The sequence below is a fragment of the Chiloscyllium plagiosum genome, unplaced genomic scaffold (assembly GCF_037043375.1).
Source record: "Chiloscyllium plagiosum isolate Xiang-an unplaced genomic scaffold, Cpla_swu_hap1 HiC_scaffold_27, whole genome shotgun sequence".
Taxonomy (NCBI): domain Eukaryota; kingdom Metazoa; phylum Chordata; class Chondrichthyes; order Orectolobiformes; family Hemiscylliidae; genus Chiloscyllium; species Chiloscyllium plagiosum.
The window spans coordinates 29,190,091-29,206,678 of NW_028270165.1; the positions used below are offsets into that span (position 1 = coordinate 29,190,091).

The following is a 16,588-nucleotide window of genomic DNA, read 5'->3' on the forward strand; positions in this document are numbered from 1 at the left end:
CTCCCACAGTCCAAAGATGTGCAGGTCAGGTGAATTGGCCATGCTAAATTGCCCGTAGTGTTAGGTAATAAGGGGTAAATGTAGGGGTATGGGTGGGTTGCGCTTCGGCGGGTCGGTGTGGACTTGTTGGGCCGAAGGGCCTGTTTCCACACTGTAAGTAATCTAATCTAATCTAATCTAATCATTTAAACGTATCAGAGCATTGAATGAAACCGGAAGGAGTTACAAAATGAAAACCTCGCAATTTTACTATCGGTGATAGTGTTGGTGTTACTTCCAAGTATAGGTGCAACTTTAAAAGTGAAGTTAGAAACATAGAACATTACAGTTTCTTCGGCCCTCGATATTGCGCCTACCAGTCATACTAATCTGAAGCCCATCTAACCTACACTATTCCATATACGTCCATATGCTTGCCCAATGATGAATTAATTGCGCTTAAAGTTGGTGAATCTACTACCGTTGCAGGCAAAGCATTCCATACCCTTACTACTCTCTGAGTAGAGAAACTACCTCTGACATCTGTCCTATATCTATCACCCCTCAAGTTAAAGCTATGCCCCCTCGTGCTCGCCGTCATCATACTTTCAAAAAGGCTCTCCCTGTCCACCCTATCTAACCCTCTGATTAACTTATATGTCTCTTTTAAGTCACCTCTCAACCTCCTTCTCTCCAACGAAAATAGCCGCAAGTCCCTCAGCCTTTCCTCGTACGTCCTTCCCTCCATACCAGGCAACATCCTAGTAATTCTCCTCTGCACCCTTTCCAAAGCTTCCACATCGTTCTTACAATGTGGTGACCAGAACTGTACACAATACTCCAAGTGCGGCTGCACCAGAGTTTTGTACAGCCGTAGCATAACCTCATGGTTCCGGAACTCGATCCCTCTATTAATAAAAGTTAAAACACTGTATGCCTGCTTACCAACCCTGTCTGCCTGGGTGGCAACTTTCAAGGATCTGTGTACCTGGACACCGAGATCTCTCTGCTCATCTACACTACCAAGAATCTTACCATTAGCCAAATACTTTGCATTCCGGTTACTCCGACCAAAGTGAATCACCTCACACTTGTGCGCATTAAACTTCATTTGCCACCTCTCAGCCCAGCTCTGCAGCTTATCTATGTTTAGAGGACTTTAGCAAGGTGAAAGGAGATTGAGTGAGGTGAACGATTTGTTAAGGACTCCACATGAAAAAAAGTCGCACAGAGTGTGTCATGTGAATATGCTCAAAAGATATTTTGATAGTGAAGCTTGTTACAATACAGAGTCAAGAACCAAGTTCTGAAGATTCAGAGTTTGACATTCCTCAAATTAAATTGGACAATGAGGAAGTTGCCAAAAATTGGGCTAAATTATAGAGTTACCTTCCAGAGGAAAATCGAAATGAAATGAATGAGCTCTTGCTTTCGCATGGAGAAATATGAAAATAAGCTGGGAAGTGCTAAAATCATTATGCATGATGTAGAGATCAGAAATGCTGTTCCGATTAAGCAACATCCTTCCAGAATTCACACTCTCAAGTCGGCACAAGTTCAAAAGGAGATTGAACGCATGCCCCAAAATGGCATATTCAAAGTAAGTTGCAGTGACTGGAGCCCACCCATAGTAATGGTGTCAAATCCAGATGGTACTCAACGCTTATATGTGTACTATTCTATAGCCAATGCAGATACAAAGTCTAAAAAATCACCAATTCACGTTTGGAAGACTGTTTTGAGAAGGTTGGACAAACAACTTACATTTCTCAGTTGAACTTATTCAAAGTATACTGGCGAGTACCTTTGTCTAAAAGATCGAAGTGAATTTCGGCTTTTGGAATGCTGACTGAACTGCATCAATTTGACATCATGGTATTTAGTATGAAAAATGCGCCAGCCACATTTCAAAGACTAACAAATAAGGTCACTTCCGCATTACTCACTTATGTAGTTTGTATTGATGACCCGGTGATATTTAGTCACACATGGATGGAACATTTCTAACATTTATCAGAATTGTTCTGTCGACTTCAGTCGGCAAGCTTGGTGTTAAACATGGCTAAGATTGAATTTGCCAAAGCCCAAGTCACTTTCCTGGGCCATGTAACTATACGTGGACAGATGGCCCCACAGAATATAAAACAAAGGTAATTGGTGAATTTGAAAGACCATCAACAAACAGTGCAGTTCTGGGATTTCTGGGATTTCTGGGATTGCGTGGTTTCTATCGGAAATTTGTGCCAAACGTTAGCAGTGTGGCTGCTGCACTCACACGCTGACGTAATAAAGAAAGGCAAGAAGCTCCCCTAAACAGCTGACTGTCAGAAGGTATTTGACAGCCTGGCAGCTGTGTTCACCACCGCCCCGACATTAGCTGCACCTAACTATGCAAAGCCATTCAAGGTGGCTTTCGATGGGAGCAATGTGGACTTCGATGTTGTGCTCTTACGTGAAGACAATAAGAAGGAAGAAACATCTTTCAGAAGGTTTTCCAGGAAATTCAACATTCATCAGACGAAACATTGAACAGTTGAGAAAGAGACTTGGATGTTTGTGTTGGCGTTACAACATTTTAACATTTATGTCACCAGTAATGTATATGAGATTATCATAAATACTGAACACAATCCAATGAAATTTGGGGAGCAATTAAAGGACAAAAATGCCAGACTGTTCAGACGGAACTCATTGTTACAGACTTTTAATTGGAAAGTTGTGCTTGTGGCAAGATGAGAAAACCTGATTCTGACGCATTGTTGACAGTTGAATGAGAAACCGAGTCATTCGGTGGCAGGGGTAAAATGGATAGAAATGGAACGCAGTAGTGCATGTTTGGGTGGTCATAGTTAATGTAAAGTATATGTGTTGTACTGCACTGACAATGTAAGATTCAGAGGCTGTAAAATGAAGACGTCTTTGAATATTACTATTTCATTTTTTAATGGTGAAGTTGTGACGATTCTGCTCCTGTTGCAAAGTTTTTAATTTTTGGGGGGAGGGGTCGTAAAACCGGAGGTAATAAGATGACTGAAATAGCTTCTTAAATAATGACTAACTGATGCTACCTAAATGAAAAATCAGAAAAGGTTTTAGCGTTTTTCTTAAAAAAAAGAAACTTGCACAATGAAAGGGGAGCGGTTATTTCTCCCAATTCCATGTTATTTCGAGTTTTGGTTTAGTTTCAGCTGGGGTCCCAAAGAGAGAGCTCCCTGTCTTTTTCTGACATCTCCCTCCTGTATGAACCTGAGTGAATTTACCTTTTTGCCAAGGGGCGTGTTATTAGCTGTAGCAGGAAATCAGAACAGCTCTTTGTAATGTTTCATTTTTGTGTCGGTTGTGTTTTCAAATAGTTGTGTTATTCCAGATTCCATATTCTTTCTTTAGTGTGGAAATAAACTCTGTTTTGTTTCGAGCCGAGTGGTTTGACCCATCTATCTTGCTCCTGAGATATTCACCTTAAATTTGCTTAAAACAGCACGAGAAGTTAGGTATTGGTCTACCTTCTTAAAATGTTTTGAGGGACCCTGCCCTGGTGCATAACAAGATGAAACACTTGGCGATCAGTCTCGTAGATCTTTAAATGAAACTTCAGTTAGAAAATATTTAAAATTTCGATTAAAAATGAAGAAAATGGCTCTTAAAAATTTTGAAGAGATTGAAGATGCTTCCCAAATTTAGCCAAGAAAGTTTAGAAAGACAGAGGAAGAATATAATTTTAGAATTAGGAAAGAGGTCAGGATTGGGCTTAAACAGGGACAAAGGGAAAGCTACATCCGAAATGGAATTGGTCAAGCACTTAGGTGTATCAGAAACGGACAATTGCAGTGGAGTTAGAAAACATTATATTGCAAATGAGCCACCTGGAGTTAGAAGCTATATCAATTCATTCACGTTTCCAAACCGCAATTCAGTTGTAATGAAGACCGCTCCTCTAATGAGGTATGTGTTTCAAATGTTAATTTGCCTTCCTGGCAGTCCCGGGTCCTCGCTCTGGTCGCTTTCCTTGCTGCTTCTCCAGCCTCTGGTGACTTTGCAGAATTTTCACATTTCCCCCGTGCCTGCGTGAATTTCCTCCCACAATCCAAAGACATGAGGATTAGATGGACTGAACATATTAAATTGCCCCATCGTGTCCCCGGATTTGCAGGCAACATGGGTAGGCCTTGGTAAATGTAAGCTGACAAGGACAGGGTGGGATGCTCTTCAGAGGTTCAGTGCAGATCTGATGGGCAAAATGGCTTCTTTCCGTGGGAATCTATGAATTAGCATTAGGAAAGGTTAAAACGACAATGGGAAAAACAAAAACAGAAATTGTTGGAGGAAGTCAGTGGTCTGGCAGTGTTTGTGGCGGGAAAGTGGAGTTACCATTTTGAGTCCGATATCTGTCGTAAGTGAAGAGGGGAAGAAAACTGAACGTGCAAATTGTACACATGAATTTGGCAGCCTGCTCTTAATATTGAATTGTGATGAATTATTTGTGAGTCCAGTATTTAATTTTCATTCTGCTTAAAGTAAAATCACTGTACGTTTATGTTTGAGTTCTGTTCAGCAATCTAGTCATCAACCATATGTTTGCTAATTATTCAAACAAAAGTGATAGAAAGAATTCAGAGACTGCCTCAGTCGTGCCAAAATTCTGGAATTCAATTGCATTACTAAATGCATTACTCGACCCTTTGTGAAAAGTAATCAGTCGTGAAAAAAAAGAAATTTCCATTTGAATTCACTTCTCGAATAAATGTCAGTCAGTTGCAAATTCTCTTTTAGCATTTTGGCGTATTGGGTACAGTTCTAGACACCGCATTATAGGAAGGACGCAGAAGATTTGGAAAGGATTCAGAGGAGATTTAGAAACGTATTGCCTGGTATGGAGGAAAGGTCTTATGAGGAAACCCTGAGGGACCTGAGGCTACTTTTGTTAGAGAGAAGAAGGTTGAGAGGTGAAGTAATTGAGATATATAAGATAATCATAATGCTATCAACTCTCGGATCGTCAGAGAACAACATCCACAGTTCACACTTTGTTTCCCCATGATTTGTTGGTTCTTGCATAAGGTGGTCGAATGGTTTCAGAAGAGTTATTGAGGGTTCGACATTCTACATGGTCCTAGATATTACAAAGTTCAATCTGCTCTATATTCAATATGCTGAATACATTTAAAAGAATAGGAATGGGTTTTCAAGAACATAAGAACAGGGGTAGACAATTCAACCCCTCAAACCTGTTCACCATCCAATGTGATGACGGCTGATCTGTGGCCAATCTCCACCTACCTGCCTCTGGCCCATTTCTCTTAATATTTTTGCGAAACAAATAAAAATCTGTCTCAGATTTAAAATGATCAGTTAATCCATGGAGCACTTTCGTTTGTGGAGGAGACTTCCAAACATCTATCACCTGATGTGCTTCCTATTCACTCTCCCCAACAGTGTCTTTCTAATTTCCAGATTATATTCCCCAAGTTCTCGAAGCACAAACTTAACCTTTATCCACTCTGCGTTTTCTCCCAAGGTTTGCTTGATTGTAAATTGGATCATATCTCATTTGTGCCTTCACTCCATCCATATACCTTTGCTCTTGAACATCAGTTGACTTGTCTACCAAAACAAAAACAAGCTGCAAAAATCTGATTTATGGACCTAAGTGAATAATTTGACCCCTGAAGTTTGCTCGATAGGTCAATAAGTAAAGTACAGGGAGTATTTTGTCCGGATAATCGAAATTCGGATAATCGAATGCCACATAAAACAGTTCAGCCAAGCATCTGGACCTTTTGATCTTACCAGATAAACTGAGATTCGGATTATCGGATGCTGGATAATTGAGGTTCCTCTGTATAGGGAACGAGCTGCCAGAGGCGTTGGTGGAAGTGGGCAAAATAACAACATTTAAACGTCATCTGGATTGGCATAAAGATAAGAAGGGTTTACAGGAATATGTCCAAATGCTGGCAAATGGGACGAGATCAGTTCAGGATATCTATTTGGCACAGGCGAGTGGGACAAGTCTGTAAGAACACAAACGCGTTCTTTACACTTCTAATTCTCAACTACCCACGAATCCTTCGATTTCATTGTTGAATGAGAATCAGAGTGATCATTCCTCCAATCTTCCCAAATGAGAGGATGTTTCATAGAATCTTTTGAGCTTAGAATAGTTTGGAGCAGAAGAGATTACTGGTCACATCAAAATCGTGCCAGCAGAATTCAGCTCTTTAATCCAAAAACATTTTAACTCTTAACTTGATATTTAGAACATTTAATCTGTTGTTACTTTACCCAAATTCGTTGCAATATCAAACAAACGTGGATGCTTCTGTTATTTTCTGAATGTTAATTGCAACATTTATATTCGTCCTTGGGATTAGTTGCAACTTTTTGGATGTTAGTTGCAACATTTATATTAGTGCCACTAAATACAAGACTGTTATATCAAAACGTGTATATTATATTTGATTTACTGCACCATATCAACTTCAAATTCGCATAAGTAATATTTGTAAACTTTCACATAGAACATGGAACACAGAACATTACAGTGCAGTACAGGTCCTTCAGCCCTCAATGTTGCGCTGACCTGTGGAAATAATCTGAAGCCCATCTAACCTACACTATTCCATTTTCATAAATATGTTTATCCAATGACTCATTAAATGTCACTAAATTTGGCGAGTCTACCACTGTTTCAGGCAGGGCGTTCCACGCCCCAATACTCTCTAAGTAAAGAAACTACCTCTGACACCTATCCTGTGTGATCCTTCAGTTTGAAGCTATGACCCCTCGTGCTATTCATCACCATCTGTGGATAAAGGTTCCCACTCCATCGTTTCTAACCCTCTGATTATCTTATATATCTCAATTACTTCACCTCTCAACCTTCTTCTCTCTAACAAAAGTAGCCTCAAGTCCCTCAGCGTTTCCTCATAAGACCTTTCCTCCATACCAGGCAATACCTTTCTAAATCGCCTCTGAATCCTTTCGAAATCGTCTGCGTCCTTCCTATAATGCGGTGACTAGAACTGTACCCAATACGCCAAGTGCGGCCTCACCCGAGTTTTGTAAAGCTGTAACATGAGTTTGTCTGTACTCTGTCTGTCTGAATTAACATAAAATGAATGATTTGAATGATTACTTCGTCAGACTCCGTGTCATTTTGAGTTACAAAAACAAATTACTGAAATAAGAGTACATCTTCTGTTCAATGTATATTTGAAGCTTCTGTAACGTGTTCCGCTCCACAAGGAGTCCCATTTTCAAACAGCAGTAACGATGGCGAAGCTCCAAGATATGCTGGCTCTGTTGCCACTGTCAAGTGTCCAGGCTCTGAGTCTATATTAGATTAGATTAGATTACTTACAGTGTGGAAACAGGCCCTTCGGCCCAACAAGTCCACACCGACCCGCCGAAGCGCAACTGACCCATACCCCTACATTTATCCCATCACCTAACACTATGGGCAATTTAGCATGGCCAATTCACCTAACCTGCACATCTTTGGACTGTGGGAGGAAACCGGAGCACCCGGAGGAAACCCACGCAGAGACGGGGAGAATGTACAAACTCCACACAGTCAGTCGCTTGAGTCAGGAATTGAACCCGGGTTTCTGGCGCTGTGAGGCAGCAGTGCTAACCACTGTGCCACCGTGCCGCCGACTACTATTGCTGGATTCCCATCCCTGGCCACTGTCATTGCCAAGGTTCTAACCAACAGCCACTAGGACTCCCAAATCTCATTGCCAATGCTACAGCCACTGTCCCCACTGACACCGCTCCTAAAGACAAAAAAGGGAAATAATACATGGTCCAGAAAGGTTCAGAAGAATATGGGCCAGTTGCAAGGAAATAGGATTCGCGTTGATGGACATTTTGCTCAACGTGGACCAATTTGGGACCGAGGGCCTGCTCCGTGCTGTAGGTCTCTATAACTCTGTGAATCTACGAAAGTGAAAAGAAAAAAAAAATGAAAAGTACATGGTGAAGAAAGTGGGCGGTACGGTGGCACAGTGGTTAGCACTGCTGCTTCACAGCGCCAGAGACCCGGGTTCAATTCCCGCCTCAGGCGACTGACTGTGTGGAGTTTGCACATTCTCCCCGTGTCTGCATGGGTTTCCTCCGGGTGCTCCGGTTTCCTCCCACAATCCAAAGATGTGCAGGTCAGGTGAATTGGCCATGGTAAATTGCCCGTAGTGTTAGGTAAGGGGTAGATGTAGGAGTATGGGTGGGTTGCGCTTCGGCGGGGCGGTGTGGACTTGTTGCGCCGAAGGGCCTGTTTCCACACTGTAAGTAATCTAATCTAAAAAAAAAGAAAACAAAATAAACATTTGAACCTGAACAATAGTGATCTTTCAAATATTTGTGAAATGCTTTGCTGGAAATGTAGGTAACTTTGAACTCTGTAGACTATTTTAATGCCTTGGTGACTTAATGGAAGTACAAGATCATGAAATGAAAGTAACGTTGAACTGTTTGAGAAACAGGCTTCAGTGCCACTCATTGAAGATGAAGGTCAGTCCTGAGGTCACATGTATTGTGTGCTAACTGCTTGACCATATTGTTAGGTGCTTAAATGTATGAATCTTTTCAACAGATCAGTCAAATAATGTCCACTATTTCTGAGCTTGACCACTGCAATTTATGTCTAAAATAATGCAAGTTGTTACACGCAGGTAAACATTTATTTTTGAGTGTCTGCGTGTTGTTGCATTCTTGTGAATAGATGTTTCATGCTTGTGCCCATATGTTTGCGTGTGCTCTAGTTAGTTTTGTCAGTTACTTTTTCGATATTTTCTTCCGACGAGGTCCTCTTTTCACTCTCTCCGATTTCTCATTATATCACTTTGGATCTCTTCATTCAGACAACTGTGAACGTGAAAGCTATGTTGTTCCTCAATAAAGGGCAATCTAAAGTGATACAAGGTGCCAGTAAATAACTAATTGCAATTTTTCAGTGTAGACTGTAACAGGAACTTGAGAGCTACTGTATGGCTGGCTAACAGCCAGCGTATGTACAAAATACGAGTCAAGAAGTGAATGCCTTGAATTACTTGAATAATTGAACTTTATTTTGTGGCCATCGTGAAACTTCAGGAAGTCGTTCTCGAATATATAGATAATTTGAAAGTGGTTTTGGGATTAAGAATGAATCTGCACTAAAAAGAAAACGACTGGATGCACAGGTTCCATACTCATGGATAAGTTCTGTTTCCTTGTGGTGTCTCTACGGTTGTCTATAGTAATTTGTCTGTTTCTTTCATCTTATTTAGCATACATCTATTACCCAATTTGTTTTCTTTTTCTCTCGATTGCTCTTTATCGCCTTCACATTGCGTACTTTTTTGGTTGAAAAGTCTCCCCCGGTGATTGTTAATAAAAGGTAGATAGTTACACATTTGGTCATTGCTACTATATTTCCAAACAAATGTTAATCATAATGGTGCAAGGGATTCGTTAACTTTTCATAAAACAAAGGACATGAGAGTGTGTTACATTTTAGATTTTTTTTCCCCTCTGGTGAACGAAGTGGATTTATTTCCGGACTACTGAATCACTTCTATTTTTCTGCGTGGACCTTTGTATTAAATACTTTCAGAGAAAACATAAAATGAAGATCAGTCAGAGGTATGGGTGGATGTCACAACATGAAAAGTAAAGCCTATTCTAGCTGTTCATTTGCTGCCCGATGTTCTGTTAAGTTACAGCATTTTCTTTGATTATTTTTAACTTAAATTCCCATTGCTGGTGGAATTGTGTTATTCACCGAGGCGATTTTCATTTCAATTTCCCGACCAGATACAATGTCATAGCAAAACCCCTCATGGTTCAAGTTTAGGATCCTGCCTTCTTGATGTTTAATGATGACTTGAATTTGGTGCACCAGGCGCAACTGCAAATTTTATGGACAGTAAGAGACTCTGCTATAGTCGATAAGTGCGTTCATAACATAGAACATCAAAGCGAATAAAAAGCGATTCTCAGAATGGTTGCCAAGAGGGAGATGAAATTTAATGCAGAGAACTGTGAAGTGTTTCAATTCTTTTTAAAAGAACACAATAAATCAATGTAACAGAACGTATGTAACTACAAACATATTGCATAAACAGAGGCTCCTGGCATGCATATTTGAATGAAATGTGAATACACCACGATACATTGAGACCAAGATGAACGAGGGACATTGTAGACTTTGTACAGTGAGACATAGAAAACATTTGTCATGATTGTAGCTGCTTCATCCAAGGACTTGCATCCAGTTCTGGGCACTAACCATTTTGAAAATTGGAAAACACGAGATATTTTCCACAGAATATTAAGAAGGCTATTAGCTGGGATAAGGCACTTGTGGAAAACTCTGGGACTAGTTGGAACTACTCTGCCGTGCAAACAGAAGATTGTATTTTTCTGAAGTCTTCCAATCCCTGATGTATTGGGCACAGTAGCTAATCAGATAACTCCTGCTGGCGGAGGTTTTGTGAAGAATCTCTTCACAAGAGATGATTTTGTCTCTGTCTGTTTCTGTCTGGCAAGAATTTATATTGCCATAACTTCTTTAGCAGTCATGAAGTATCCCAAGGTGCTGCCCAGACGCATCTTCTGCACAGTTATACATCGAGATACATTTCTGGGGAGTTGAGACAAAGCTTGGGCAAAGATAGTAGGCTTTGGGAACTGTCTTAAAGGAGGAAAAGTGTCGGCATTACATGCCAGCTCAAAGCAACGGGTGTAATTCACTGAGGGAATTGGCTGAGTTCTGCTTAAACATACCATTTTGATAGAGAAACTTGACTCTGGTGAAAATGGTGGAACTGAAAGAGGAAAGTGGAAAGATAGTGCAGACAAATGAAGTGTTAAAGTTTAGAGGCCGTTTCTGTGGTGTTCTCGTGGCTAGGAATTCGTGTTTTAACCAACAGGGCTTGGTTTCTGTCCTCAGTCAATGAAGATTTATACATTATGTGCAATGAACAGCCGACATGAACAGCCATTTCTTACAGATTGAAAATTTAAAAGGGTCAATAGCTCTACGATAATCAGTAGAGCTAGTGTTGATGCTTTGCACCAGAACTACAAATGTCATCTGCAATCACTCACGAACTTGAACTCAAGGACTGCAGTGATTCAATAAAGCAGCTCATCCCCACTTTCTCCCGGCAAATGTGGGATGGAGAATAAAATGCTGGTTCTGGCCAGTGATGAATACATCTTGTAAAACCATAACACAAAGTAGAGACGGAATGCTGGCATGAAAAGAAAGGTGGCAACGGTTTGCAAGCACAGAATATAGCGAATATACAGATATTGGTACACGGCAAATACTCAGCGATAATGTGAAAGGTTTAACTTCCTGCTCTTTATAATAGGACATATATCAGTCTCGATCAACCAGTCAGGTCAAACCAATTAGTTTGCAGGTGCAGCAGGTAACCAAGACGACAAATGGAAGACTGTCCTTCAGAGGGATTACATTTACAAACAGGGAGATGATGCTGCCGTTGTGTTGGTTCTTGTGAGGCCAAACCTGCAATTTTGGACTCCTTACTTGAGAAAGGATGTACTGGCACTGGCGGGCGTGCAGGGAAGATTCAATCCCTTTCCTGCAGCTGAGCACATTGAAACGGGCACTGTTCCACAGCCTGTGCTGCACTGTCTTGTAGTACCAAGCGCTGCACAGCATGAGATCAGTCCGACTCTAATTTCCTCACATTGAAATCTAGTGTGAACATGTCACAATTTCATAGCCCAATAACGTCCGCAAATGTGGAAGGAGACTTAATCTGGGAAGATGGATACAGTGCTCATTCTTAGAATCATTATGGAAGTGCAAGGGCAATGCTATGCTCATGTCTCTTTAACTTGCCATCAGTAAACAGCTCACGTCTCAATGCTTTGCATCGTGGATCCCTACTCCCCTTTTTTGAAGTAAAGTTTGGCATTCGGTTTACATCAAAAACTACTTGACTGAGAGCTCAATGGGAAGAGGAAGGGGAGGAAGGGGTGGAACATGAAATAGTTTAGGATTTGCCATGTGCTAGTTGTTTAGGAATGTCTATCAGACGTTGCCCTGTGAGATTGACAGGAGTCATAGCAATCTGGTTAGTGTGTTTTAGAAGAGGAAATTGAACATAAGCAGTTTGTTTCACTGCACTGTCTATATCATGTTCAAGCTCACTGCAATGATTGTTGACCTTGGCTGTGCGATCATTTGTGTGCCATCTTCAAATGTTGGTTTTCTGCCGAAAATTATATCTGCTGAAAGTGACCTTAAGTGAAGAAAATGCACATGTAACGATATGGGAACATTCTGGTACACAGAATTCGAGACTATCAGGTGCCTAAGTTGAAACTTTGGTGGTTTACAGCAGTGTGAAATTATGTGTCCTTAGTCGGTTTTGCAATCTGTTGTCACTTGTGATTTTGCATGAATCTACTGTATTATTATTGACTAGGAACTGCAAAGCTATTTCATCTGCAGCTTAGACCTGTTTCACAGAACGTCTCCCTGGAAAGTTTAGGTTGCGAGGTCTCTGTGTGAAACAATGTGTACCTGGCCATTCGCAACACCTTGGATGCTGTGGGGTAGAAGAGGCAATAATGCATGCAACCAATCAAGCGTGAAACAACGGTCAGTCATCTTCATCATTCAGGCTGGTGTCATGACCTTGGAATCTTTGTCAATCTGCAGATGCAGACATTGCAGTGTGTGAGCATTATGTGATATCTGAAATGATTTTGCGTAATTAAGTATTCCCAGTTGAGGAATGAATACAAAGCATGAGAGCAGGTCAAAATCTGCACTGAGGAGGACAATTAGGAATTGGGAATATGCAAAACCTGAATCAGAACAGGAGGGAGAGGTGAACTCTATCTGCGAGTAAAACTGAAATTTGCAGCACTTCTAATATATACTGAAGTTCCCTTACTACATTCAGATTTCAAATGGCGTCCCTCAGGAAAACATAAGGTAAAAAAAATAGGTCATGTTAGATTTTTCTATTTTCCAGTTTGACTATTTTAAAGAATAGGTTCTTTGGATATTTAATCACATTCTTTAACTCGTCTCTGAATTTACGTTGCGTCCCAGCGTAAATAAATGGGTTGGTGCAAGAGCTCAAAAGCAGAAGCATAAATCCACTCTGCTGGAGAACAAATGTGGAATTATTGACATCAGCACCTGAGGAATAAGTAGCATTCGCAATTCGGACATAGAGGATTGTTACAAAATATAATAAATTCAGCAGGATGAAGCTGCCTGAGATGGCAAAGAGTAAAATAATGGACTTTTTGCGCCTCTCTACCTCTGGGTCACTCTGATTCTCTTCATTTCTCTGATTCCGAAGTCTCTCACGGGCTCTATTAGCCACGAGAATGTGTCTGATGGTCAGGGCATTAAGCAGCAAAATCAGAATGAATGGGAGACAAGGGTTTAAAATAGGCCGAATCCAATCATATGCAGTCCATGCTGGTGAAGTATAATATATTGATTTGATGTCGCAGAACCAGGGTATGCCATTAATTACGTACCTTGGTTCAAAATAAAAATACCGGAAGATATTTTTTAGGCAGGTCAATGCACATGCAATTCCTATAACCCACGCTGCCATCTTCTTGGTGCAATATTTTACTTTCAGGTTCTGGCAAGAGATGGCCACAAATCGGTCAAAGGTGAAAACGACTGTCAGCCAGGCAGAACTGTCAGTAGCTGCCATATTTAGAGCATTACGTACACTGCATACTGGTGTGATAGACAGGAAGCTGTAGGGAAAATAAATCCCAGCAATCCGGTTTAATATTACGGTCACGAACATAACCAGAAGATCTGCCACTGCGATGGACACGATGTAATATGTGATACATCCAGATAGACCACATCTTCTTTGAGACAGGATCACAATTACTGCCAGGTTAGCTGTAACAGATAGAGAGACAGAGATATAAAGATAGAAAAGATTGTGGACATGACTATTGTAAGCCAACAAAATAACGAATGCTGCAGACTTTTGTGTGAAATATACATTTTGAAACGTGGCACAACTTTGACAAAGATTGTGTCTGTTTTGGGTACTTATTTCCTTGTTTTAATACAACCATTCTGGTAAACAATTTAGCAGATCACGTGTATAAGATCTGAAAATAATTCAGTGAGACCGACCAAAGTGTATGCTTACTGTAAATTTGGAGCAAAAATGAGACATCAGCCCCCTTAACCCTATCGGACATGTGTAAAAGCAATGTTGTGACGAGGCTGTCACTTTAAAAGGCTATTTTTTTCTTTTTTGAAAAGAGACGCCATAAAGCACAGGCGCGGGATAGTCTAGTTTCACAATGGAAGGGGAGTAGCCCGCTCTCTCAGGTCAGAGTTCTCATTGTTTGTTAGTTAGATGTTGCGGAGTAAGACTAATGGCTTTAAAATGAAGCCATCTTTGAATGTTGATGATTTTTTTTTAATGTGCGAGGTGTGACGATGGGTTTTTTGAAGAGAAGTCGTAAAGACAGAGATACAGAAGTCTATGTGTACAATGGAAAGAGAGTGACCAGTTACCTCAGGTCATGTTTTGTCTCGTTTGTGTTTAGCTGTACAGTCACAAGATGTGTGATTCCCGGACAGTTTCAAATTTCAGTAAACAATTCCTCTGATTTTCTCTGAAATCTCCCTCTCTGGATGTTGTTCCCTCCTGCCTATTAGAATTATCTTTTGGATTTGTCTTTTTAACAAGGCGTGTGTTGACGGCGTGCATCGGAAGATTTACTTTGTGCTAGTTACTGTTTCAAGTCGGTTAAGGTTTCCAATAGTTTATTTATTCTAAATTCTGCTTTCTTTTGTTTGTGTTTCAACTGTAGCGTTTAAATAAATTCTGTTTTGCCTAAAGCTGAATGATTTGACCAGTTGCATCACACCTGGAACACGCACTTCACATCTGACTTTAAGAAAAAGGTGAGAGTCTAGGCTACATTATAAAATATTTTGTGGACGTCTGGCCTGGTCCATAACAGATTGGGGGATCGTCTAGGATTGATTCTATAATTCCACTTGAGCGTTTGGATTGTTCGACACACACAGAGCGATAGGTAGGTGCTGAATTCGATTGTGTTACGCTTTAATTTGTGAAGCAATGGCTCTTTCAGTCACTACGAGTTTTCTGGGGGTGGAGGAAATAACTTTGCGAGTTTCACAAAAGGTGAGCAACGCAAAGCTGTTGAAATTGCAAGGCAAGCTGTGAGAAAACGAGAAGCAATTACAGCAACAGCTCGACATTTAAGGTCGCTGGAAACACCATCAGAATCTAGGAAATGGGTAGAATTCAATGGCATATGAAACAGCTTGAACATGAAAGAGAACTGAAACAGCATGATTTATGATAAAAAGCAAAGGAATCGGAAGAGGAAAGCTTCACTCTGGCGGAACAAAAAGCAAAGAAGAGGAAGGTCGTCGCAGAAGGAAGGGAAGAAGAGAGAGAGAGAGAACTGAGAAGAGAGAGAGAGTGTTTGAACTTCAGAAGTTTGCAATTAGACAGGAAAGTTGGCTTAAAGAAATGGAGGTAAAAAGTAAGCTTAGTGAAGATAGTGATGATGAGCAAAACTATGGTGGCCAAAGGCCTAGTGGGAATCTATTTAAATATATCCAAGTACAGCCCAAATTTGATGAGAAGAATGTAGAAGACGTCTTCATCTCATTTGAGAAAGTGGTGAAAGAAATGAAATGGCCAGTGAATATATGGGTTTTGTTGATCCAAACAAAGTTGGTCGGTTCAGCCAAGGAGGTATTTGCATCACTATCAGAGGAGGTATGTAGGGAGTAAGAGGAGGTGAAGAAAGCCATCTTAAGTGCATATGAGCTTGTGCCAGAAGCCTACGAACAACGCTTCAGGAATCGAAAAAGGGACCCTGCTCAAACATACATTGAGTTTGAAAGAACCAAACAAAATAATTTTGATCGGTGGATAAGGACAATAAAAATATGATGGTCTTAGAGAGACGATCATTTTGGAAGAGTTAAAAAATTCACATCCAGAGGTAGTGAGAACTCTCGTGGAAGAGCAGAGAGTTAAAACGGCACGTTTAGCTGCTGAAATGGCTGAAGATTATGTGTTCTTCATAAATCTTGGTTTCCATGATCAAATTCAATCTGTGGGGGATAGAAACCCTCAGGTGGTTATGAAAGTAGATCTCATTGAAGATAATAAAGATAGCTTACCACAGTGTAAAGAGGAATCCCTTGAACGGGAAAGAGAAGTTAAAAACCTCAAGTGTTTCACTGTGATAATGTAGGCTACATAAATTCATAGCGTTGGTGGTTTAGAAAAAGAACTGGGAAGACGGATGTAGGAAAACGGGATAAGCCAGCCAATTTTGTTAAAGAACAGTGGAGGCAAAAAGCTGATTAGAGGTTTGTTATGAAGGAAGTGCCGGATATTTTTAAAGCATTTGCTCATGAAGATGAGATTTATTCGCAGCAGTCAAGAGCAGGAGATAAATGATTTACGGTATTACGAGATACAGGATCATGCAATCTTTGCAGTTGAAAGATGAAGAGATATGCAACTCAGAAGGATTCTTACTGGAATATATCTGAGTGTGTGAAATTCATGGTGAGACAAGAACTGCTCAATTATGC

At 40.6% G+C, this 16,588-nt stretch overlaps 1 protein-coding gene across 1 annotated transcript; it reads right to left on the reverse strand.

Moving 5' to 3' along the window:
* Positions 1-12,956: 12,956 nt before the first annotated feature.
* Positions 12,957-16,257, reverse strand: LOC148143502 (putative G protein-coupled receptor 139). Its single transcript, XM_087975218.1, has 2 exons — positions 16,169-16,257; positions 12,957-13,935 (listed from the first exon to the last, which is right to left on the reverse strand). The coding sequence occupies exons 1-2, from the start codon at positions 16,255-16,257 to the stop codon at positions 12,957-12,959; spliced, it is 1,068 nt and encodes a 355-aa protein (XP_087831344.1).
* Positions 16,258-16,588: the final 331 nt, after the last annotated feature.